Raw genomic sequence first — 27,301 nt, forward strand, 5'->3', positions numbered from 1 at the left:
CAATGACGCCCTCAATAACACCTCAAGGAGTCTTGACTGATCGATCAGCGAGTTGCAGAATTATCGGGGTAGGTTTTAACTCGTTGATCCTAAACCTTTCATAAATAATAGAGGGGAGCAGATTTACACTGGCCCCAAGATCCAGTAGGGCCCGATTGAAAGTGATTACAGAGATGACACAACTTATTAGAGGAGCACCAGTGTCTTTCATTTTCCGGGGGAATTGGTTTAGGAGAACCGCAATAACATCTGTTGAGAACATCATTTTTTGTGAGAACGATTGTGGCGCCCTCTTTTGAGTACATAGCTCTTTCAAGAACTTGGTGTAGGCCGGGACATTTTGTATTGCATCGAGGAAAGGGATGTTAATATGGACTTGCTTGAATAACTCTTTGATCTCCTCGTTGCGAGTCTCTTTCGTCTTTCACAACGGGTCGAGTGTGAGTGTGGTAGGAAAAGGGAACCACAGGTCAGTTCACTATAGGTTATTCTTCTAAAATTTCCTTTCCTTTTTCTTCCCCCCAACTTATGGTTTTCTTGCTCATTTTCTTCTTCACTAATGTTTTTAAATTTCTTTTTCTCAGATCTCTAAAATTCACCCACTCCTTAAGGTCGTAATAGCGTTGGCATTTTCAAACTGAGGGTTCTTAGAAAGTGGTTGAATCTACTGTGGATGAAAACCTGGTGGCTGATTTCTACGATTTGCAATCGGTTGACTCGGTAGTTTTCCTATTTCTCTCCTCGCATTGGTTTCGGATAGCAGTCCTATTTGGTTCTCTAATCTAGCAATTGACTACTGTTGAGTTAGAATCAGCTGCTAAAACTGCCTGAATTTGTCGTCAACTGTACTGGTCTGAGGAGGTTGTGGGTAAACCTAATAAGGTTGGATCAGCTGGTTCCTAGAGTAAGTTTGCTGGAATTGGCTCTGCACTTATGGCTTCTAAAATTGTTGGGCCATGGAGTTAGATGGATGGTACTGCTGGGATTGTGTGTTTTGTTGATGTGTCCACCAAGAAAAGTTATGGTGATTTCTCCACCCAGGGTTGTAAGTATTTGAAAATGGGTCATTATTAGGCCTCAAGAAAATCTGGACTGCTTGAACATATTCTTGGATAAATGGCGGAAACTGGGCCGTCGTTGGACAATCATCAACTTGGGGGCCAAGCTGGCACAAATGGAACAAACTTCAGGATAAGGTGTAAATGGGCCCAATTGCTGGTTATAGGTGAACAATTAATCAAGCTTTTGGGCCATAAGATCTACCTTGTCCAATTTTCTAGAGATTGCTTTCAGGTCCATTCTTGCTTCGGGCTCTATATTGTTCCTGACTTCGTAAAGCCCTGCCCTCTTTGAGGGTCCCACCGACCTCTCATAGGAATATAATGATGCATTGTTGATGGAATTTTCACGCAATGTTTCGAAAAGAGAATACGCGTCATCCTCACTTTTACTCATAAATGTCCCCCCACAGGATGCATCTTCCATTTGCCTGTAGAAGGTTTGTACAATTTGCCACTTGGACAGGCCATGGTGTGGGCACTTTCTCAACAACTCTTTCATTCTCTCCCAAGACTCGTGAATTTGTTCACCCGGTGTTTGGGTAAATCCAGTGATGGCTCTTCTCGTGGTGTTGGTTCGTCCTATAGGGTAAACTTTCTAAGGAATTCTTACTGCATTTCTACCCAAGTTCAAATAGGTCTCGTTATAGTTCCCAACCATTGATTGGCCTTGTCTTTCAAGGAGAAGGTGAAAAGAGTTAATCTAAGGGCATCGTCGTAAAAGTTTTGGATTCTTATAGTGGAACAGATTTCCAAAAACTCATATATGTGTTTGTATGGGTCCTCACTTGGGTTCCTGTAGAAAGAGGGGAGCATCTGGATTGTGCTTGATGTAATCTCACACTGCAAGGCTTGGGTATCCGGTAATTGTATGCAGGATGAAAGGTTATACTGGGTCAGAGTGAAAAATTCCTTCAGCTTTCTGGGTTGTTCCTCATTAATCTCAACCATTTGGTTACATTGCTGGTGATAGAGGTATCTCTCTATCTCAGGTATGGGTTCTACGATTTCTCTCCTCAGAGATCTCTTTCCCAGCATACAACTCAGAAGTATCTTTTTCTTCTTTTTTGAAATTTGAAATTTGAAATTTTAATTTCAAATTTAGATTTTAAAATTTAAACTCAAATTTGAATTTTTAAATTTTTGATTTTCTCTTTTTTTATTTGAAATTTAAATTCAAATTTAGATTTTGAAATTTAAATTATTGTAATTTAAATTCAAATTTGAACTTTTAAATTTTAAAAAAGATGCAAGCATTTTACACACGGCCTAGGGGCTGACCTAAGGTTTCCTAAACTAGTGGTTCAACCAATGTGAATCTTCTTAGATTCACTTGGAATTACACCACTTCCTTTGGTTAGCCAGGTAAAAGGTGGGGATGTGGGAGGCTCCCCTTGCTATCACAAGGACCTAATTGAGTAACCGCAAAACCGGCTAGGGCTTAGTCGGTTAACCTCTTTCCTTAGACACCAACCGCCGGTTATGGAAAGTAATTACAAGCTTCCCTAAAAATTCAGTACACTTTTGAACTAAATGTGTGAGGCCTCCTAAAGGATCTTGCTATCCAAATTTTAAATTAAAGTTTAGGGTGAATCGCACATGAAAGGGTGGTGATTTTTGGGCCAAGGAATGGTGATGAAATCCCCACCTTATCTTATTTAAATTGGATTGCCCTTAAATGGATTAACAAAAAAACACAATAAACAAAAGAAATGTAATTAATTACAATGCATGAACAATTATCTCTAACATGCAATTCAGCAATAAAATAATAAAATAAATTAATTCAGAAAACAGAGCAATTAAAAAAAAATGAAAAACCCTAACACATTAACAACTAACAAGATGATTTCAGCAATTAAATAATCCTATATGATTTATGCTCTGAACATTTCAAACCCAAAATGTTGGAATGCAAATGCAAAAAATTTTAAAATATTATTTTTTTTGAAATTCGAAATTTGAAATTTAAATTCAAATTTTGAAATTTAAACTCAAATTTTGAAATTTAAACTCAAATTCAAAATTTTGAATAATTTCATAATTAACAATTAATTACTCAATTAAATAACTAATTAGATCTAAGGATGAAACAAAAGAGAAAAAAATATAGTCGAATCTATTAAGAAATAAAAATAAAAATGAATAACCAAAGATTCGAAAACACTAATCTACCAAGATTAATTCAAAAATAAAAAGAAAAATTAGAAATAAGTTGGGATGACCACACCTGAATCTCTACCCAATTTTTTTGTTTTTTTTTTTTTGTGCGCAGTTCAGCAATGTTTCGACACCTCACCTTCGACTGCTATGCCCTGCGTAAACAAAGAAGAATTATGAGAGTTTTATTTCCAAAGATAAAAAAACTAATGAAATAAAAAAATAATGTAAACTGATCCGAAACAAAGAAATAAAAAATTTCAATCCATTGCTTCCCTAGCAATGGCGCCAAAAACTTGGTACACCCGGGATGTGTCGTCAAACACCCAGCATACCAGTTTAATAATTTATATTTTTCCAATCCTCAAAACTAAATAAAGAACGCAGTTTAGTGGTGAGGAAGGGGTCGAATCCTCCGGGAGGCAAGGTTAAAAATTAGTATTTTGTTCCGGACAAATAAGAAAAAGAAAACAAATTTGGGATTTGCATAAAATAAGAAAATAAAATTTATTAAATCTGAAATTAAATATTTAGAATTGAGAAAGACAAGAAATTAAATTCAGAAATTAACTAGAAAATAAATAAAAATATGTTGAAATTCGAATCCAGTGGCTATAGCTTTTCGGGAAGACAAACTACAAGTCGTTCCTCCTCTATTCAGCCCTCGAACCCCTCAAGACACCTTAGCGTTGAACTGGGCAAATTCAGATCTGCAAAAGACAAAGAAAAACAGAAATTAAATCAAACCAAAATCGAAAATACCATAAATTAAATTGCTAGAAAAACTGAATAACAAAAAGAATGAAAATAAAACAAAATAAAAATCATGGATCGGCTCTAATGGCGGCAGTTGCGGGTTGGACGAATTACTTACAAGAACCCCTCCTGACAATAACTGGTTGTCCTCCTTCCTATAACCCTTGAACCACTCAAGAAGCTTGGCCTTGTAAACTGGGTTAACCAACCCCTTCTCAAGGGCCCCTGGGGTCCTTTTTATAGAGAAGGGTGGACAAAACTGGGATTAGAGAGAAAGAGAGGGGCGGCTTGTGGGTTTATGCAGAAAATGGGCGCCCCTAGGGTTTAGGAATGGAGGGTTAGGATTAAACTAGAGGGATCCTACGACTAGAGTGAAAAGGAGAGAGCGCCTATAAGTATGGAGGGTTGGGATTTAAGCTCCTATAGTTGAATGGTGGAGATTTGGGCGCCTAGGGCTGGAAGGTGGAGATTAAAAGGAGTGTGTGACACCCTAGAATGGAGGGTGGAGATTGCAAGGTGAAGATCTAAGGGTATGAGAGGTTGCTAAGGCTTGGATGTTTGAGATTAGATGTTAGGGAGGAGGGGAAGGTGAAGATTTAGCAGTTAGAAGCAGCTAGGAGTTGTTAGAGGTGAAAATAATGAGTGGGGAGGCACCCTGGGGTTTGATAAAGAGAGGAGAGTATGCTAATACAGTAGGAGGGGCACCTTTCTGGGTTTAGCAGATAGGAGGCGCCTTCCTGTGCTCAGTTTTTTCACAGAAACACCCCCTCTCTCAGTTGGAATTCTCACAATTTTCTCAAAACCTGTAGAAAACTCTGAAAATTTCCCAAATTTTACCCAAAATTTGCACAGGGACCCTCAAAGGTCACAACATTGAATTTAACTGGAAAGGGGTACAAACTAGTAAGTCTAAGGTCTAAAATACCCCTAAAATGATGCCCTTAAGGCATCAAAATACAGAGTTATCAACCTTCCCGCCTAGAGATGCTGCTTTGAGGGCATTTTGCATCGTCGTTGGTAATAGCTTCGATATTAGGTTTTGCTTCCACGACGTGTTGCCAACGTTGATCATGATGATCCTTCATAGAGGTTATGTGAAGATCTAAACTCAGACTTGGGTTCAGATCTGAATTCTGCTGATTGTAGGTTTGCATTCTGCTAGGTTCAGATTTGAGTTCATATGAACTCAGACTTGAACCTACTCAATTCTGATTGATATTTTGAAACATCAGACTTGTCTCATGGCTGGAAATGTAGCAAAGCATGAAAGAAATTTTGATGTAAACTCAAATTTGAATTTAGATCTGAGCTCAGCCGGTTGCAGGTCTGAATACATTTGGGTTCAAATCTCAGACCTGAACCCACTCTATTCTGATGTGAATTTGGGTAGTAACAGCACCCAAGTCATGATTTGATACATCAGACTTGCCTCATTGATGATATTGTGGGCCATGAATGGTAAAATCAGATCTGAAGTGCATGAGAATCTGAGGTAGTATGAGATCTGAATTCTTTGTGGACTGATGTTTTGTTTTAGATCACTTGCACCCAATCTGAAATTTCTGAAGACTATTGCTTTGATTGGTTGGGACTGATGTTTGTGAGGCCAGAAAGGTCCAAAAAGAGCTTCATATTTTTTATTGTAATGTACTAGCATTCAAATCTGAATGAAGGCTGCATACAGTATAAAGTTGCAGATCTGATTTCAGGTTACTGCAATCACTTAATATGAGCCACATCAAGCTTGGATGTCCATTACTAAATTTAAAGCTTTTGATGGCCAACTCTGATTTCTAATAAAGTTGCAGACCTGAAGTGCAGGTAGTTTGATATGAGATCTGATCTAAAATATTACGGACTGAGTTTGGTTCTGTAATGCTGCTAACATCCAATCTGAATTACAACTGCTAACAATATCAAACATTGCAGACCTGATTTCAGGTCTTAGCAATTATTTGATATGTATGAGCTATACAGGTTTGGACTTCAATTGCAGAGCTTAAAAACCTTAAACCAAGCTTAACTCAGGTCTGGTTACAGTTTATTTCAGGTTCTCTTAATATATTTTAAGATTTCAGCTCAGATCTGATATCAGCCATATAGTATAACAAATCTGATCTCAACCTTAATGGATTTATATTGCAGCGTATACCAGATCCCAATGGGTGAGTATGAGATATACAATAACAACTTAGATTTGAATGATTGTTTGTTGTCTTATCTATGGACTAACAATACCAAAAAGTTGCAGATTGGAACTCACCCAAATTGGATCTGAATTCGTATGCCGTAATTAATTAATGTAGATAAGGCATGCAATTTGGAACTTTGAATAAGATCTGGATCCCAGTCCTAATTCAAATCAGATCTGATTCCAGCCCTAAAGTTTTTGATTTCAGTTTTGTTTCAGATCTGTCTGGAGTAGATCTCTGAATTGCTGATTGCTTGGCCTTTTGTATTCTTAGGTAATATATCAGTCTATACCTTGTAAATTGCTGCTAGATTAGGATTACAGATTGGTTAAATTATATACATTGTTTTGAATTGTGTATAATAGTCTTTTTATTGCTTGGCTTAGATTATTATTAGTTAGAATAAAGCTTCTGATCTCTCCTTCTAGTTTGAAGTGATTTTTAGGAGATTTGAGTGGGTGATCATAGTGACAGGATCAGCCCCTTTGTAGGACAAAGCGAATGATCGGGGATGCACTCTCTGATGGAAACCTAAACTGCCAGTAGTTGATTTAAACAGTTGAAATTTGTTTTGCAAAATATAACTATATAAAGATATACATACATATATATATATTATGGTTTCAAAATGTTTGCAAAAGGTTTTAATTCCCGGGATCCATTTGAGTAGAGAGTGTAGCACTGCACCTTGTAGCCGAGAGAGGTGTCCGGTCTAGTCGGGCAGTGTTTGATCATTATGGGTTGAGAGGTTAAGTATAAGACCATTGAGGGTGTTACTTGATGGGCAAATCTTGCATCTGCCCACAGTCCTTGGGTTTTCATAAGGTGGTTGGACCCAAGGACCATTTAGTGTAAATGTTGGGCCCATGAAGAGCCCATGGTGATGGATTTAGGGGTTCACTGCCTCCTACAGTGAACACTGTGTCATCTTCGGTTCGTGTTGAAGAGTCGTCCGGCTGATTCTGCTTCACCTCACACTGTGTCATTTTTAGTGGGAGCAGATTTTGGTTTTCTCCTTGGGCGTAAACACCTTCATTGGGAGTTACTGTTACTCTGTATCAGGTATATCCCGTTCCTCCCTTTTTGTTTCAGATCTGGTCTAGTTTGGTTTCAAAATTGATCATTGAAAATGTCATTTTTCTAAAATAGGGAATGCGATTCCTACATGGGAGAGAGAGAGGAATTTTTGAAATTTCGCCCAACCTTCCTACAGGGTTTGGCCATCCATATGATGGATCTCTTATGCCTTCACTCTCCTCTGCTCTCGTCACACTTTCTTCATCGAAAATGATGAATAATAACCTTTCACTTTGTTTAGCTTTTGTGGGATGCAACCGGAGGTGCACCACGAGCTGGGTCATGAACGATCTTGGTGACGACACCCTTGAGTTATCCATTGCACTCACCAAAGTCAAGGCTTCTAAATATGGCTGGTCTCTTCCGGTGGTGGGTGTGGGACTTGAAAAACCTGAAACCCTACAATGAACTCAGCTTAGAAAAATTAAAAAAAAAATCCAAGAGATAGGGAGAGAAAGACAGCCAGATACCAAACACAAGAAGGAAGAGATGAGGACGGAGAAGAAGCTTAACTGAGAGATTTTATTCTCTTTGGATGTGAACCGACATTCTTTTTATAAATCGTCATTACCAGGAACTTGAGAAAGCTCCTTGTTTCTCCTCTGTTTATTCTTAGCGGTGGTGGTAGTAGTTGGTGGCGCCAATAACCAATGGAAGGAGGTTAAATTTTCATCAGTTAGGCTTTATTTTGAAAATTTGAGGAATAATGGAAGGCAAATTCAATAGTTCATTTTTTTTCGTTAGCACTTAGCAGCGATGTCAATTGTCAAAAACAATAGGATACTTAAAGACAATATGTAAAAAAAAGGATAGAATTAGTGAATTAGTGGTGGGTGTCGAATCCAACGAAAGATAAAAAGTCTTGCTCGAAGTGAATAATTTGTATATAGTGATGAGCAAGGTCGTCTCCACAGGGATTGGGTGGATTTATTTCCAAATATACGAAAAAGGGGGTTGTGAAGATAAAGAAGATAAGATGAAATAAAAGAAAATAACATAAAGCAAAGATAAAATTGATGGACGATAGCTTCTAGTTGAAGGGACAAGTTCAGCTTTAATTCTTATCATTGATCCTTGATGCAAGGATAAATTCATATGTTTACGAATAAATTGGTTATAGCCATTAACAAGCTCTAACAACCACCCTCTACTTGTATTATTCGACAATCAAAACAAGCTCTCTGATTGCTTCTCTTATTAATAGACAGTCCTAAACAAGCTCTTAGGATTTAATCTATTAATAGCATTAAGGGGGGAAAGACCCAATTCTAGTCAGCGATCTAACAAGCTCAGACCGTTTAAACCAGATCATATATTTCCCTAACATAGATCGAAAACTTTTTTGCAATCAATTTATGTTAGTTGCCACTTTGATTAAACCTACCAATCATATACAAAATTGGAGGTTCAATCGGCCATAGATTATTCTCATTGAATGAGCAATGGCCCTTTTTGCTTAATCAATAAAAATAATCTTTATAGGAAATCACAGAAAACATATGAATACCCATAAACAATGAACTGAAATAAAAATCAATTAGATCTTACAATGTTATAGAATCAAGCTTCCCTAACCCTTCAACCAGAAAATAAAACCTTACAGACACTTCACAGTGTTATAGAATCAAGCTTCCTCCTTGGTTGTTGATTGGTCTTTTTGAAGGCTGAAGCTCTCTTGGAGGATTGGATGATGCCTTTGGGTGCTAGTCCGCCCCCTTCATATAGACTTAGGAGGGAGCTGTCTCCTGCTCCTCTAAGGAGATCTTTTTTCATTGGGAGTTTAGTTCTCTAATAGATGAAGCCTAGATTAGATCTAATCTACTCCTATCTCTTAACTAGTAATCTTAATCTCTTTTATCTTTCTAGAAATACAACAGAAAATTAAATCTGATAGGACTCTTTGATGATTCTTATTCATGCATACAAAATTTGTATTGGGCTTTCTCAACGAATTGGGCCGCTGCAATGCTTCTCTGTGAATTGGGCTTTTGCTGCGAAGTGGGCTTCTCTACGAATTGGCTTAGACTTCGGGCTCGGTTTTGACCTCAATGATTTCCGATTATATCAAAAATCAAAACATGAAAGTTGTAAAGTTTTTCCTTATCCTTCCAATGCATCTTGAACCATATCGATCGGATCCCGGATGGGAGAGTTATGCCCAGATTACCGCACGGCGCCGAAACTGTGTCAAATTACCCGATTAGCCTTGTTTTTTACCTAACGCCTCTTTCGTGCCCTAAATCGAAATACAATAATAATGAGTCCAATTTGGTACTAAATAAGTGTAAAAGGCTGAATATTAAGGGATAAAAATATGATAATTTTCACTCTCATCAATTAGCTAAACCATAAGGATAATTTAAGAAATTTAACTTTAATTTTTGTCCAATTGAATTGTTTTGCTAAACTAATTATAATGATAACCTCATTTTCCTAAAAGCTTGAACCTGTCTAATCCAAACAAGTTTTACATGGGAAACAATTGCCTAGTAATTCATGTATCCAAGTAAGTGAAAACGAACAGGACCTTAGAGTTTAAAGCATGGGTTTAAAAAATGACCTAGAAATGGAACCATTCTAGCCACCGGTTTCTGGGTTGATAGTTCGATTGTCCGGTTCGAGTGGACGATCCATTATGACAAAAAAATAAAAATTAATTAAAAATAAAAAAGCTAAAACCGTTGAATGGGTCGATGGTTCGACCATCCAAGTCAACAGGTTGTTGACTTTTTCAATGGTTTTTTTACCAAATACCAGGTTTGGGGTAAAACGGGACTGATTGCTTGAATGGTTCTCGGGTTGAACAGTTTGACTGTTCGGGTCAATGGTGGTTCAAAAACCTTTTCAGGGTTTATATATTGAAATCAAGAAACCGACAAAAGGACAAAATTTTCGATATTAATAATGCATTTGGGTAAAGTTGATTTTCATTCATGTCGGAATTATTAAAGTTGTTACTGTTGACATGATATTTATAATTTGCCTCATATTTTTACTTTTTTAGCATATAACTTTAATGAAATCAAGCCAAAAATCTCCCCCTCTCGGGGGTTGTCTTATTGTCTAGCCCCTTTCCTATAAAAATAAAAAATGCAAAAAATAAACACTTTACATTTGGTGGGGCTTGGGTCTAATTAGGGGTGTCAATGGATCGGTTTTGGGTTGGACATTGTCCAAAGCAAAATCAATGTGGACGGATTGGACGGACCAACAAGATATATTAAATTGGATCAGTCTAGACTTAATGGTCCAAAATATTTATTGGATTGGATTGGACCGGTCCATCCGTAATGAATTTATATTGAATTGAGTCAATACCTGGTCTATTGATAGAAGATAAGAATATAGGTGTCAATGGGCCATCTTAGGATTGGAGCCAATATAAATTATATCAAATTTGAATAGATTTGGTGGTCGAAACATTGAATCGGACTAGTCCAAAATATTCTTTGCCATCATTGGATTAGATTGGACCTTGTCCATTTGTAATGGATTCACATTGGACTGGATAGACCAATTAACACCCTTAGGTCCAATTGGGCTTCCTAATGCCTTAACATACCTTCCTACCAAAAAGGGAAAAACAAGCCTTGTCCTTCGTGAGCGCGTCCTAAAATTTTGCTAGGCCCTTACTTTAGTCTTGTACCCAGCCTGAAACCCAAGAATTTGAACTTATACCCAATAAAATTTCTAGTTGAACGGGCAGGTTTTGGTTTGGCCTACCCCAAGTTTCAACCCTAATTCTATGGCATTCCGATGAAATTTAACCTTTAGGTTGTGTTTGGTTGCAATGCAATTTTATTTGCATTAGTACAAATACATGAGAGTGCAAATGTAAAAAATGTAAATTCTTGTTTAGTTTAGTTTTGGATTTTACTTTATTCTGCTTTATGTCTTAATTTACTTCATTTGTACTGCAATAAAACAAAATAAGTTAAAATTTGAAACTAAAATAGGTCAGAATTTACACTCAAATCATTTTGCATTGCCATGGTTCTGCATCAGTGCAAATTTATTTGCATTGCAACCAAACACTGCTTTAAGTTGGAACTTGTTGAATGCTAAGTTTTGATCATTATGATGGTTGGCAAGGTTCATGATTCTAAATGTGTTAATAGTCCTTAGGTTGTGTTTGAGTGTAAATTCTGACCTATTTTTGTTTCAAATTTTAGTTTGTTTTGTTTGATTGCAATGCAAATGATGTAAATTAAGAATAAAGAAAAACCCAAAACAAAATTAAATGAGAATTTGCATTTTTTTCATTTGCACTCCCATGCGTTTGCACTAGTGCAAATAAAATTGTACTTCAACCAAACACAGCCTAAGGCTTAGTTTGGAAGGAGTACAAATACAAATATGTATGCAAATACATACAAATTAATATCAAATACAAGGTTATGCACTCTACATATTTGTATTCGTACTCCTTCCAAACTGAGCTTGAAAAATTTAAAAGAAATCTACTTGCTTGAGAACCATGCGCAAGAGAAAAAAAGAGGAAGAGAAAATAGATGGACAAATAGAAAAAGGAGGAGGATAAAAAATAAATGAGTTAGATTTTCCTCATGGAGGTATGGACGTGAAGTCAAGTGTTAACATTGTATAATAAAGATGTAATATTTCTAGATTGTATACTAAACCCAAGGTTCAAAATCTCATCACGTATCATTTTATTAGCTCATATATGTCACATCGATGGATCACCAAAACACAAAATTGGGATGTTTCAGGGTTTTGACCTATTTCAGGAGGTAGAAAGGCCTAAGATTTACCCCTGCATATATTTGAAAAAGGAGAAACTAAAAAAAAAAAGCCAGTGCATGGTTCAAAGTACCATACACCCCTACCACCATAACAGGGTGTGTATCAACACTTTGAACTCGACTAACCTAAATAGCGGGTTAGTATGGCCAATGAGAAGGCACACATGGGACCCATTGACACAATGTGGATAGCCTATTTACCTATTGATGTTGTCTAATTCAAGGTGTCTCAAACTGAGGATGCAATCAGATAATCATACCAAATAAATGAAATTGAGATGGAAGGCTGAAGCCGCTCATTGAAATCTGCACCCAAAAGGGAAGGTCAAAGGCCCAAGGAATTGAAGGGTAGGTGGTCGGACCAAGCAGGTAAGAACAATGTTGGTCCAAGCTGAAGAGGTAAAGCAGAGGTATAAAAGTCCAAAAGTCCCTTACCCTGAGTGAAGATTACCTATTTATAACTGGAGATCCGTGTTCTACTCGGACGAGGCTTTCAGGGTTGTCGGTATGAGGTTGCACGCTGAGGTCTTCGGGATGACTCCTCTTTCGCGGCGGGGTTAGCTTCCTCGTCTGTGTGGGACACTCCTTGGTCGCACTTATCTATCTCGCATGGTGCCGACATGGCTAGAAATAAGATGGTCGCGGCTTGGCGTGGAAGAACTTTGTGGTCCTCGACTGAGGAACTTTAACTTGTCAATTGATTTTGCTTTTCTGAGTTGAGTGGCTTGGGTGAAGCCGATTTTCTAGGTGAACTAGTCGGTTTGATGCTCATGCCATTTCCGAGATGGGTTGGCTTATGCGTCGTTTCGTCTTCTCGAGGTTATGTGCGTGCGGAGTGCGGCGTTGAATCAATGTCGCCGATTCAACTATATCTAGACTGTTGGCTAGATTTATAAAAGATGGGTGAAGAGTCATTTCACTTTGTCATTTGCAAAGAGTCTGCCCATTAGAGTTTGGTGAGAAATAGTCCTCGGATGGTGCTTCGGTTATTCAGCGGTGTAGTATTAATTTCTTCTAGTAAGATGTCCTCGTCTTCTCGTTCTTCTTGTTCGTCCTCTTCTTCTAGCATGTCAAGTAGTGAGTTCGAGTAGAGGTCTCATGTCAAGGCTACCGCGTTCATGGTCCGTGAGACCGATGGCCATGGGGCCGAGGTAGATAGACTCGGGGGTGAGGTTGAAGCAGTGGAGGAGGCCACAGTTTGAGGGATCAAGGTCGACAATGCCGGACTGGAGGTTGTGTCAGAAGAGGGGCCCAACACCCCTATCACAGTGCTAAGGTGGTACCGCGTCTAGCCAATCCAGTTAATGCTTAACTCCTTTAGGTATCTGGTCGGCATCATCCGCTATTGCTTGGTTCATGACATAGATATCACCCTACCGATGTTTACTTATTTCTTGCACCTAAAGAAGCACCAGTAGGGTTACTACTATTTCTCTGTTCGACAGCAGAACAAAGTGCTCATTGGGGCTCCCTCCTCAGTGAAGCACCGGAATGAGAGATTCTTCTTTGTGCGCTGCCTAGGGGGTTGGTCATTCCCCGCTGAGCTTTGTGTTATGAGGACCAAGGTGAAGGTGCCAACCGAAGCCGAGCTTTCTAGGGAGTTGGCATCCATACGGCAGGTAGAGAGGATAGACGTGTAGGAGTACATGTCATTCTCGATGTTGATCCATGATGGGCTGATGAGCAGCACGACCAAGCACTACTTGTCCGGTTTGTAGGTTGTATGGTCTTTCCTTTTCTTATTTTGATTTCATCTCTACTTTGTACTGACTTTGTGGCGAATTGTGCAAGAATAGACATGGCTGGTGTTGAGGAGATGACTCAGCGTATGAGGGTCGCGGCAGAGAGAAGAGCATAAGCGGCTAAGGTTCTGAGTGCACAGCCCAAGGTCGCCAAGCAGTTGGGGCTGATGCCTTGTCATGGTAAGAGATTGAGGCTCCTAGAGGAAGTCATTATCATCGACTCTGAGGAGGCCGTTGCTCAATTTGATCGTTTGATGCCACCAAGGGGGACATTCTGGAGTGTGTCATGGCCGAAAGCTCGACAAAGGTGTATGTGTCATGGTGGATTGTTCAACTGAGGGACACCCTTGAGACAGAAGGGGTGTCCAAGCAACTTGCACGGGGTCTGATGCTCCCTGACATTAGGCAGGAGGCCAACAGTCATACCAACGGCTTCCTAGAGAGTGCGGTTATGCACCAAGCAGGGGCGGAGAGTCATGCTTCTTCGGTTGTTAATTATTTCTCTTCGGTTGTTAATTATTTGTGAGTCGCGAGAGGCCGAGTATGAGCAGCTGAAGGAGGAGTCGTCTGAGTTGTAACACGGTGTCAAGGAGAGGGATGACACCGTTCGCAAGCTGAAGGGTCGAGTCCATGACCTGAAGGAGGCGCTGAATGCGCTAAGGAAGGAGCTCAGAGACGTCGAGGCAAGGATTACTCGAGCAAAGGAAGAGGGTGTCTCCGAGTACAAGGCTTCAGAGGCTTACCAGAACAACCTTGATGACTTCGCCACTAAATCTTGGTAGGAGGGATTCGCTCTCTACCGGTGAAGAGTCATGTGCCACTTCCCAAAGGTGGCTGAGGTTGTTGAGGGGTTCGACCCCCCTACACCTGACGGGGAGGACATTGTTGCCGATGTCCAGGAGTGAACCGAGGAGCCCCCAACTGACGACTAAAGTGCCCCACATTACCTTCTCTCTTTTTTTGTTATAATGTATGCAACTCAATATGCCAAGCTTTGATCGATGTAATTGACTTAGAAATTAATGAAAGACTTAAATTTTTGCCGAGCATTATTTTCAGTGTCTTTCCCTTTTATTGTTATGCTTTGGAGACGAGTTGGTTGTGGATCTCGGTCTTGTGTTGGCCAAGGTGTCTAGTGGCTGAGGTCATGAGTTCCATGGCCTTACTATTGTGCTAGTCGAGGTGCTTCCAAGCTCTTGATGTCTTTGGGTAGCTCGGTGGCGCCTGGTCTCGAGGGAGCCTTGTGTTTTGACTAGGCTAGCCATGTTCCTCAACTGGCTTTGCTCTAACAGTTTGTCAGTTGGGTGTGCGGAGCTCGATGGCTGTCCTCTTGGGGTGGAGACGCCATTCTTACATGGGCCTCGGCCATTTTAGGTCGGTTAGGTCTATTAATTGTACCAATTCAGCTCGGTGGTGCCATTGTGTGTAAGTGTGTGCAGTGATGAGTGTGTATTGTGCTTGGACACTTCAGTTGTTAGAGTTTGGCCAGGCGAGTTAGTGATGTGCCTGGAGACCTCAACCGTTAGAGTTCGGCTTGGAGAGTGTGTAGGGTGTGTTCATCGGTCATATGCAAAAATGTGAGACTTTATTGCTTAGATAATGTGGAGTTGGTTGCTGATTCCTTAGGTTCTCGATATTCTATTTCCTCAACATCGACTTCCCATTTAGTTTGTAGGTGCTTAGGTTGAAGACTTTGGTCACCCTGTATTAACCCTTCTAGTTGGGTCCGAGCTTCCCCTCTCTTGGTGTTGGTAGTATGACTTTGCAGAGGACGAGGTCACTAACTCCTCCAAACTTTAGAGTCACAATATTTGGCCATCCTATGCTATTGTGCTACCATCCTGAGGTGTGCTCAGATGCGGGCCTCCTTCACTAGGTCGAGCTCTACATGAAGATCTTCATTTTTTGTCTCGTCATTGTAGAGCTTAGTCCAGAGAGTAGGAGAACCGATTTCCATGGGGATCATTGCTTTGGATCCGTATGTTAGGCTGAAGGGAGTCTCTTCAGTGGTTGTCCATGGTGTTGTTGTATAGGCCCAGAGGATGCTTAGTAGTTCCTCGATTCATCTACCCTTGGCCATGTCAAGTCTAGTCTTTAGGCTGTGGAGTAATGTTCGGTTGGTCACTTCGGTCTATCCGTTGCTCTATGGTCAATGAACGGCTGTGGTCTAGTGGTCTATCTTCAACTTTTCACAGAAGGTCTCGTACTTCTAATCGATGAACTGGGAGTCATTGTCGATAATGAGGATCCGAGGAATACCGAAATGACAAATGATGTTCTACCATAAGAAGCTCTAGGCGTTCTACGTGGTGATGTATGCCAAGGGCTCGACCTCCACCCACTTTGTTAAATTCTCCACTGCAACGAGGAGGAACTTCTTCTCCCCAACCGTGGTAGGGAAGGCCCCAATGATGTCCATCCCTCATTGGGCAAAGAGCCACAGACTGGTAATGGGTGTTAGGGGAGCCGCTAGCTGGTGGTGAAGATTTAAGTGCCTCGGACAATGGTCACACCTCCTGACGAGAAGAGTTACATCCTGCTTCATGGTGTGCCAGAAATAGCCTTGTCGTAGTGCCTTATAAGCCAAGGTTCGGGCGCTTGGGTGATCTCCGCACATACCCTCTTGTATCTCCCTGAGGACGTAATCGACCTCTACTGGAGAGAGACACCTCAGGTAGGGGAGAGTATGAGTGATAAAGTTGTCCTCGGATAAGGCAGTACCTAGCTTACTTGTGGGATAGACTCTTTGCTTTGGTTCGGTCAACTAGGAGGGTTCCATCCTATAGGTATTGTATATGGGGTCCATCCACATGATGGCTCTTTCTGAACAACGAGGATTAGTAGGGTTGTGCTAGGGTGATTATGTTAAGGTATGCACGGGGTTAATTAGCGAGCTTTAAGAGTACATCAGCTCGGATGTTCTTAGCTTTGGGGATTTGCTGTATGGTGAAGTGTTTGAGCTGTTGAATGAGCTCCTACACTTTCTATAGGTAGCTCGCCATAGTTGACACCCTTGCTTCGAACTGGCTAATGACCTGGTTGACCACTAGCTTGGAGTCACTGAAGGCTTCAACTCACCTAGCTTTGAGGTCCATGGTGAGCCGAAGTCTGGCTATCAGGTCTTCATACTCGGCCTTGTTGTTGGATGCTTTGAACTTGAACCTAAGAGTGTGTTCCAGGATGGTGTTGTTTGGGTTGAGGAAGATGAATCCGGCTCCGCTGTCTTGTTGGTTGGATGAGTCATCCACATGAAGAGTCTAGGCTTGTGGGACTTTGGTTGGGTCTTGTACTAAGAAGGTGTACTCAGCCAAGAAATTGGCTAAGGCCTGGGCTTTGATGGCGGGCTGAGGCACATAGTTGATGTCGAACTCACTAAGCTCCACGTTCCATTTGATCAGGTGGCCAGATGTCTCCAGTCTCTATAGGACTTGCTTAAGTGGCTAATATGTGAGCACTTGGGCATTGTGCACCTGAAAGTATGGTCTGAGTTTTCTTGTTGAGGTGACTAGGATCAGGTTGACCTTCTCCATGTTTGAGTACCGTGTTTCTACACTTGTGAGGACCTTGTTGGTGTCGTAGATCGGCCTTTGGATCTTGCTTTCCTCCTTTACCAATACTGAGTTGACCACTTCGGTACTGGACGAAAGGTATAGTAGGAGTTGGTCTCCCGGGCTCGACTATGTGAACAGAGGTGGCGAGCTCAGGTAGCTCTTCAACCTGGAAGGACCGTTCATACTCCTTGGTCCACTAGAAGTCTTTTACTTTCTTTAATGCCTTGAAGAAGGGCAAGCATCGATTCGCGGACTTTGACATGAATTTGCTCAGTGCTGTTATTCATCCAGTGAGGCGTTGTACTTTTTTGTAGGTCTGTGGTGATTGCATATCGAGGACGGCTTGAATTTTTTTTGGATTTGTCTTGACCCACCTCTGCGTAACCATGAATCCTAGGAATTTACTGAAGCTGACGCTGAAGGCACATTTCATCAGGTTTGTCTTCATCTGGTACTTCCTGAAGGTGGCAAAGACTTCCTTTAAGTCGGCCAGGTGATGCTTGGATTTCTTGCTTTTCAGCAGCATCTCGTCTACGTACACCTCCATGTTCTGGTCGAGTTGTTCCCTAAATATATGGTTCACTAGTCGCTGGTAGGTAGCGCTGGTGTTCTTCATATCGAAGGGCATCACTTTGTAACAGTATAGTCCTCGGTTGATGATGAGGGTTGTCTTCTCTTAGTCGTCTAGGTGCATCTGAATCTGGTTGTAACTAGAGAAGGCATCCATAAAACTCAAGAGTTTGTGCCCTGTTGTTACATCGATGAGTTAGTCATTCCTCGGTAGGGGGAAGCTATCTTTTGGATGAGCCCTATTTAGGTCGGTGAAGTCAATGCAAATTCTTCACTTCCCAATGACCTTCTTGACCATCACCACATTCGCTAGCCAATCTAGGTACGTGACTTCTTGGATGAAGTTGACGTTGAGCAATTTCTGCACCTCTTCGTTGATTACCTGCCACCATTCCGAGGCAAAACTCCTCTTCTTCTACCTCATAGGTTGGTAGCATAGGTCGGCATTTAAGAGATGGGTGATGACCTTGGGGTTAATCTCGGGTATGTTTGTTGCCGACCAAGAGAACACATCGGCGTTATCTTTGAGGAGTTGCACTATGTCATCCTGAAGACAATCTTCCTAGAAGGACCTAACCTGGACCCCCTTCATTGGAAAGGGGTACCTGGATGAGGTCTTCCATAGGCTAACCTCGCTGTGTCTGCAACTCATCTCTCAGGTCCTTGTTCTCTGTGTTGAGCGCCTCAGCGGCACGTGGTCTTCCTCGACAAACTATCAGGTAGCATTGCCTTGCGGTCTTATAGTTTTCGTGAGCAACGCCTACTTTATATGGGGTTGGGAACTTCATAGCCATGCGATATGTGGAGACTAAGGTCCGTAGAGTGTTCAAAGTTGGTCGGTCGAGGATGGCATTGTATGGAGAAAGGACTCAGACAACTATGAAGTCAACCATTTCCGTGGTGGTGATGTTACTGTTCCCTATCAGCAGTGGTAAGGTGATCTTCCCCTGGGCAAGAGAGAGCCCCCAAAGAAACCCACCAAAGGAGTGTTGACTGGCGTGAGACGATCCCTCATGATGTTGAGCTATTCAAAGGCTTCTTTGAAGAGGATATCGACCAAGCTCCCTGTGTCGTCCAATATGCGTTGGACTTTGAAGTTGGCCACTTTGGCAGTTATCACGAGGGCATCATCATGTGGAGTTGGGACCCTCCTGAGATCATCATCAATGAAGGTGATCAGATCATCCTATTGTCGTCTTTTCTACTCCTTGTCTTTTATTTGATGTATCCTGGCATAGGCCTTGTGGCTGAGCTACTCTCCCCCGAAAGCCATTCTGTTTGAGATAAAAGCAATGACTCATGCTGGGGGAGCTCGGGTTAGTGGTGCGTTGGGGCAACATACTTCCTCCTTTGGCTTGTGCTCCTTGATGTCCACAAACCCGTCGAGGTATCCATGCTTGACGAGGTCCTCTAGGTGGTGGCACAAATCGTAGTTGCTCTCGGTCTTGTGGTTGTGGTCTCGATGGAAATCGCAGTATTTGTCTTGACTTCGTTTGTTGTTATGGGACTTCATTTTCTTGGGCCACTTGACAAAGCTACGATCGTGGATCTAAATCAATATCTCATAGTATAGTGTGTTCAAAAGTGTAAAGTTCTTGTATGTCGGCGGCGGGGTCCTCGGTCTTCAGTTAGGTTGTCAATCTTGACTTTTGCTTTCTCAATCCGACTTGCACTCATCATGGTCCTTTCTCTTCCAGTCTTGATGCTCTTTCTCTCTCCTTTGTAGTGTCTGGGCATCTTTGGCGTTCATGTACTTTTGTGCTTGCTTCATGAGCATCATTAGGTTGGGAGGAGGATTTTTCTACTGTGAGAAACTGAACGTGGAGGAGTGTAGGCCACTCATGATAGCTGTTACTGCCACAGACGGGTCAAGGGCTCGGACTTGTAGGGCCTCGGCATTAAACCTCGCCAAGTACTCTCTTAGGGCCTCTTCCTTCTTCTGTCGCACCTGCATTAGGCTGGCCAATGTCTTCTAGTGTCTCTGATTGGCACTGAACTATGCTAGAAACTACATCTCCAACTACTTCCAAGAGGATATAGACCGCAAAGGGAGGGAGGCATACCAAGTTCTGGTCACTCCGCGGAGGGTTGTGATGACAACCTTGCTCATTAGTCCTTTGAAGGAGCTATGCAACATCATCATGGCCTTGAATCCTTCGATGTGGTCATTGGGGTCCGAGGCTTCATCGTATTTCTCGAATTGAGGAGGTTGCCAACCACCTAGCAGAAGCTCATTCACAATCTCTTGAACGAAAACTGGTTCCTTCACGAGCTGGCTATGGTATTTTGTGGGTCGATCCATTTGAGGTGCCACGCTTCTATCTGCTTGGCTGCATTCCAATTCGGCTAGCCATTCTCTCAATTCCCTGATTTCAGCATCTTTGTCGGCTAGAGTCACGTCTACGAAGTTCTCTCCATTTTCAATTGTAGGTTGATCTTAGACCGAACTAGACTCGGCTATCAAGATTGGTAGTTGTGGTGGATGTTGGCCGAGCCATTCTTTCGCTGGTACTCGGGTGGTGCAGTGTGACTTGCTGTGAATGTCATGTGCTCGAGACCGGATTGGGAGTCTGGCCTTCTGGGTGACTGCTATCTTTCATGGTTGAACCTAACCCTGTGCCTGTCTGTGTGGCACTTTTTGGGGTCCTAGGTGTGAGGATCAACCGTGGTAAGCGCCTACACGGCAGGGTGAATGGTTTGGGGGCTTGAGGTGGCTGTCCCAACGTCTCTATTATCAGAAGAATTCGGTCGACATTTTTTGCATTACCTAGAACTACGCAAGATCGACCATGGTTTGTTGTTGGGGCTCCCAAGGTGGAGAGTTGTGGTGAGAATGGGATCCCCGAGATGGGGAGAGTGGTTTGATGTGTTTCTATGCATAGTTGTTATGAGTACATGGAAGGAGGTTTGGGTAATGGCTTTTTGTGCGTTTCCTACTGACGATGGCAATATGATGTTATCTTATCTGAGGTGTTCTGAAGAGAGGATGCAGTCAGATAATCCTGCCAACTGGATGAAACCGAGGTGGAAGGGTGAAGTCGTGCACTAGAATCTGCAACCAAAAGGGTAGGTCAGAGGCCCGATGAGTTGTTTCCCAAGTAGATATTCCGACGCTCAAGTCAATTGAATGGAATGGTAGGTGGTCGGGCCAAGCTAGTAAGAACAGTGCTGGTCCAAGCCGAAGAGGTAAAGTAGAGCTATCAAAGTCCAAAAGTCCCTTACCCTGAGCGGAGATTAACTATTTATAACAGAAGATTTGTGTTCTACTCATATGAGGCTTTAAGAGTTGTCGGGATGAGGTTGCCCACCGTGGTCTTCGGGATGACTCCTCTTCCTCGACGGGGTTAACTTCCTCGTTCGTGCAAGACATTCCTTCTTGGTCACAGTTATCTATCCCACGTGGTGCCGACATGGTATCCTTGGCCAGTTCAACCATAACCCAAACACCTGTAGGTTTGAATTCATGCCTCCTTATGATAGATGCCTTACAACCAACTTGACCATGAGTGGATGTGGATTGGTTAAAGAAAAGTTGAAAATAATGACACTTAAGTTCTTAGTTTAAATTGCAAGGTACCAATTGGCTGATTGGTAAAGTCTCCTACTAGTTGTACTAAAGAATTAGGACCGATTCCTGCGAGCACTTAGGTTGGGGGGTTTATTTGGGGGATGGACTACCCCACTGTATCGCCCCTTAGAGCCAAAAAAGTTCTTAGTTTAGACAATTCAATAGAGTCCATATTCTACTCTAAACAATGTTGGACTCTCTTAATTTAACTTTTAATTGCTTGCTTGATAATGACGTTATTATACCACTTCCCAAATTCCAATGCATATTTGCTAGTAAGAAAGCAACGCTAGGCATATCACCATTTTGTGCCAATTGTCCTCGACATGAAAAAAAAATGCATATTCCCTCTATCCATTATCCCATTAAACTTAGGTTGGGAGAAGTACACAATGCAAAATATTGTATACAATATTTTAAAACCTTTGTATTTGCAATTTTTCAAAACTAACCTTTAGTGGCAAAACAAATCTGATTTGATTTATTGACTCAAATAAATGACCCAAAACAGAGGCTTTCAATATCTTATATTGGTCTAGGTCCCATTCTTTTATATAAAGTGGGTTGTTATGTGTAAATAAAAGTCCATTTAATTTTCTAAATCTATACTATTATTAAAAGTGCGAATGGGAGTGTGAAATTTTTGTTTGACTAAAACACCTTAGTTTTTTAATTTTGTCACTCTCTAATTGTAAGAACAAAAATGCAATTTGAACAATAAATTTTCTTTCATTAATTCTTATATTTAAGGTATTAATTCTTATCATAGTGTGACAAATAAGAATAACTTTTATAGACATAAAAACATTAAAACATTGTAAAAAATTTTGGAAACATATTATAATCATCATACAAAAATTGCTACATACAAAGCACGTGCATAATTACTAGTAAAATAATAAGGCTAACCATATTGGGCCTCAAAGGAAGTATGTAAGAATTGTTGTTTCGTATTGAATGCAGAATGACTAAATATGAAGATGACTTTTGCATAAAGTTTGAACATGTAGCAAGTATCCCATTATGGAATAAAATAAATTCATACATACATTTACGAGTATCACTCAATTAATTGTCTTTTAAGGCCTTGTTCGCTTTTCGGTAAGTTACTCGAGTGAGTGTTTCTTGGGAAATACTTACCCTAGTAAATGTACTTATCCATGTTTTTTTATTTTCCAAGTAAATAAGACAATGATTGTTTTATCTATAAAAAATCATTATTAAAAGGGGCAATTTTGTTCCATCCAAGTGTTGACAACTTTCCCTCTAGGTGGGAAAGTTACTTACCTAGGGAAAATAAATTTTTCATGGATCCCACATAAATTTGAAAACGGAATATGGGTATCTTGGTGAGCTGGAACCAAATTCTCATTGACCAACTCCCCCTCTTCCCTTTACTAAAAAAATCCCCCCTCCCAAAATCCAAAAAAAAAAAAAAACAAACAAGCCCTAAAAGGTATTATCTAAAACTCCCTACATTCTCTGATTCTCTTAAATTTACCCTAACTTTTTGATATCTCAAGAGACTCCCTTTAGAAGTTTTGGGATAAAACATAAGTAAGTAAAAAGATGAACAATTGTTGTAAAATTATTAAATTAATCTTTTGATTCAAATATAAAGAATTTCATCTCACTAAGGTTGTATATGGAAATGATACAAAAAGAGTGTAAATGCAAATATACATAATGCATTTCGGTTTATGCAAATGCAAAGCTGGGTTAGTTTTGCATTAACAAATTTACCTTCTTACCAAACAACTTTTAGTTGTAATATATACAAACATGAATCCCGAAAAAGTAATACACCTTTTATTAACAAAATCCACTTTTAATGCAAATTTATTTCTTTTTTTGGATGCAAAATTACAAAATCCACTTTTTAGTTGTAATGTTTGGATGCATTCTTGCCAAACACTAATAAAACTTAACCATAGTGCATATTTACACTGAACTGACATTTACACTCTATTTGCACTGTTTTCCAAATGCACACTAAATGGAGAAGGAATACAACACCAAGAGTGTTACTTTAAGGCCCCATTTGTTTGACATTAAATTATTTTACTTGGATAAATGTGTTACCCTAGGAAGGTGTTACTCAAGTAAGTATCTGTACCCATGTTATTTTTGTGATACAATATTAATCGGATAAGTGAACAAATTTCCTAAAGGACCCCTAGCTTTTTTGCTAGGTCAGGGGCATTGGACATGAAGAGAGACGAAGAGAGGCTATGGAGTGATCTCTCTTTTAATTTCTTACTAGTAGGGTCCATTCAAACTGCAATACATTAGAGAGTTTTATTTAGGTGGCGTTTGATAAATCTAAAAAGTTAGAAAGAGATTAGAAGTGTCTGAAATCTGAGAAGAGACATAGTTGTTTTTTGACTTTTTTGAGGTCTGAACAAAGAATGTTGTTTGTATTGGATCAAACCTTCAGCATATAAAATTCACTAATTTTACTATTTTACCCATAAATTAGACTACTCGGTAATTTTGAATTTAACTTGTACTATTTCATAAAAATAATTTATTAAATTCAAAATAATATTAAAAAATATGAATAAATTACAAAAAATAAAAGTAATTTATGAAAATAAGAAAAAATTGAAAATACAAATAGAATATACTCAGTGGAGAAGAAAGATGAATACGATGAACGGAAGATGAAAGAAGAAGAAGAAGGTTGGAGGAATCACTCGCTGCCGCTGGTTAGCTATATGAGTCACTCATCACCTCTGGTTAGTCGAAGGAGTTACTTGCTGCCACTCTCGAAAGTTGCAGCTGTCGAAAATGAAAAACAAATGAGAGAAAAAAGAAAGAAAGAACGAGAGAGAGAAAGAGAGAGAGGGAGAAACATAAACATGTTTTTAAGGGTGTTTTGGACATTTGGCCTGATTCTTTTATAAGGGAAATCTAAATCCGGTTCGAATGCTCTATAAATCCGATACATAAGAATCTGATTCGGTTTTGATTCAAATCTGGACCTACCTTATATCCATGATTCGATCCGTTTGCAGTCCGAGCTGCATCTCAGGAGTCAGGATGATGAACATCGTGAACTATTTAAACCGAGCCGAGTGTTTCGGCCATTTCGTATTTCGTGGCAGCTGTTGAAGCTCGAATTTCCCGCGAAAACTTGCACTCCTCTCTATCCCTTTCTTCCTCTCTCTAAACATCACTCCTCTCACTGATCATGCACAATAACACCATTGTCACCTTCTCCATTATCCATGTCCAGTCTCCCGACCTCCTCAGATCCTTCTGATTCAAGAGACCAAAATGCCAATCCGAACAACGGGGATTCATCGGCGGCACCGCCTGTTTCATCGACAACAACCACGACAACAAAATTCAAGACTAGGAAGATCCCTCAGATACCAATTCATCGAAGCGAGGTAGAGACCTCGGAGATAAAAGAAGCCAGCGACGGAAGCGACGAAATGGAACTCGGTCCCGATGACCCTTCTCCGATCCTAGCATCTTTTCTCGGCCTTAACCCCATTAGAACTAGATCGGCTCCTTCACCGCTCCGTTTCTCATCTCCACCTGTCGCCTCTCCCAATCAGACCAATGAAAAGAACGAGAGCATAGACGAAGGCAATACTTGCCCCAAATTCGTTCTTCCTCATCACCCTTCCCTCTCAGGGGAGCCAGGTAGGGTTGATTTTTTTCATCCTTTTTGTGTCAGAATATTTGGTCCGAGATAAAATATGTGAAGTTTCTCGTGAACTAGTTTTACTAAGTGCGAGACGTTGATTCTTACGGCGTTCAGTTTGTTTAACCACTGGAGATCAACTGTCTGATCTGTGTAGGGAAAAGGAGCCACTGGATTCAATCGAAATCCTTTAGGGTTCCGATGACACTCAATCCAGGTTTGGAGGTAATGAGTTCTTCATGCACTTGGGAGTCTTTGAGGTTGAGTGCGAAATGCAGGCTAGTTTGCTCAGCTTCATGATAAATCCCCTATTGCAGGGTTTTGACACAGCCAAGGAATTCCAGTCTCCACGCTTCCAGGCCATAATGCGTGTCACAAGTGGTCGTAGAAAGAGAACTCCTGACATCAGGAGCTTCTCTCACGAACTAAATTCCAAAGGTTTACGGCCCTTCCCACTGTGGAAGTCTCGTACCTTGGGACATATAGAGGTAACTATCTGCTTTCACGTATGGATTATAAAAATGTGTGAATTTTGATAGGGCTATTCCTCTTCATTGTTGATGGTTTGTTCTTTTCTCATGGCATCACCTCTCCCAGGAGATCATGGTTGTTATTAGGGCAAAATTTGTCCGATTAAAGGAAGAAGTTGACTCCGAATTAGGTATTTTTGCTGGTGATTTGATGAGCATACTTGAAAAGAATGTTGATGCTCATCCAAAATGGAGAGAGACTTTGGAGGATTTATTGGTTATAGCCCGAAAATGTGCTAAGATGTCAGCCACTGAGTTCTGGTCAAAGTGTGAAGCCATCGTGCAGAATCTAGATGACCGGCGTCAAGAGTTGCCCATGGGAACTCTAAAACAAGCCCATACCCGCATTCTCTTTATCCTCACCCGATGTACCCGTCTGCTGCAGTTCGATAAGGAAGGGGGTTTTGAGGATGAACATATTCTTGGGCTTCATCAACTCAGTGATCTTGGAGTCTATTCAGAACAATTTTTTGGGGCTGAGAACCCAAGGGTCAAAAGCTCATTGAGTGGGAAGGAAGCTAATGAGAAACACACAGATAAGTCACATGGGCAAGAACAAAGCAACTTGGATCTGCATCAAGATCAAGATGATCAGCATTTGAGTTATGTTAATGCTTCAAATATTGGAAATGCTAAAAGCAGGGATCGAATACCCTCTTGGAAGAAATCTCCATCTTCTGCTGAGAAGAGCCGAAGGGAAGGCATAGATGAGAAAGATTCCCAGGCCAAAGATAAATTGGAATCCTCGGGGCTTCTGAATAAGATGAAATTGGGTGTTGACAAGAGTGCTGATAATACCCCACAATTCCCTCCTGGAAATTTAGATAATTCTTCAAATGCAAAAAGAGTTTCTTGGGGTTTCTATGGAGATCAACAAAACATAGTGCATGAGAATTCAATGATCTGCCGGATCTGTGAGGTTGAAATACCAACTGTACATGTTGAAGATCACTCCAGAATCTGTACAATTTCTGATAGATGTGACTTAAAAGGATTAACAGTAAATGAACGTCTTGAAAGAGTTGCTGAAACTCTTGAAAAGATACTAGAAACATGCACTCCAAAAGGTTCAGATGCTGAACAAGGAAGCCCGGATGTTTCATCAAGTATAGCTGAAGATTTTGATCCTGTATTTCCTGAACAATCTTCTGAGGACTTGCTTGACTGTTTACCTGAAACTGATGGTCTTTTTATCATGGATGATATAAAGAGTTTGCCCGACATGTCATCTAAGATGGGTTCTATTATAATGCCCGATCAGGGCACAGCGTCATCATCAGCTGGAAGCTCGACTCCAAGATCTCCATTGTTGACTCCACGGACTAACCAGATTGAACTGCTGTTGAGTGGAAGGAATGCAATTTCAGAACTTGAAGACTTTCAACAGGTATTTTTCTTATTAAGGTATTATTTCATACTATTAAGAGTGAGACCATTTTAGCTACCACTGAAAATGTAATGTCAACTTAACTTTCTTCAGCTACAGTTGATATTGAGAATGTACAAAACAAGGTCTGAGCTGTACAATCTATAACATCTTTGTGTGACAGGCTTAAAATAGAACAAAACAGGAATTCGGAACCACGGGCAAGAAGCCTGATATAACTTTCTTCTTGAACTAACAATATATTTTACATTTTCTTGATCAATAAGAGAAGATTTTATTAAAGTCAAACTTG

General features: G+C 40.6%; 1 protein-coding gene across 4 annotated transcripts in view; it reads left to right on the forward strand.

The window, feature by feature from the left end:
• The first annotated feature begins 24,522 nt into the window (after positions 1-24,522).
• The window catches only part of LOC104602263 (putative serine/threonine protein kinase IRE), a 124,827-nt gene continuing 122,048 nt past the window's right edge, over positions 24,523-27,301 (forward strand). For all 4 annotated transcript variants that reach the window (XR_016080866.1, XM_010265884.3, XM_088895744.1 and 1 more), the window contains exons 1-4: positions 24,523-25,091; positions 25,250-25,317; positions 25,410-25,580; positions 25,690-27,009. Coding sequence is in view for 3 of the 4 variants with exons in the window: in XM_010265884.3 (XP_010264186.1) it covers positions 24,668-25,091; positions 25,250-25,317; positions 25,410-25,580; positions 25,690-27,009 (1,983 nt within the window). In the remaining variant the exon portion in view is untranslated. The remainder of the gene's footprint in view (positions 25,092-25,249; positions 25,318-25,409; positions 25,581-25,689; positions 27,010-27,301) is intronic.

Source organism: Nelumbo nucifera, chromosome 1, assembly GCF_055504915.1.
Source record: "Nelumbo nucifera cultivar China Antique chromosome 1, China Antique-T2T, whole genome shotgun sequence".
Classification (NCBI taxonomy): Eukaryota; Viridiplantae; Streptophyta; class Magnoliopsida; order Proteales; family Nelumbonaceae; genus Nelumbo; species Nelumbo nucifera.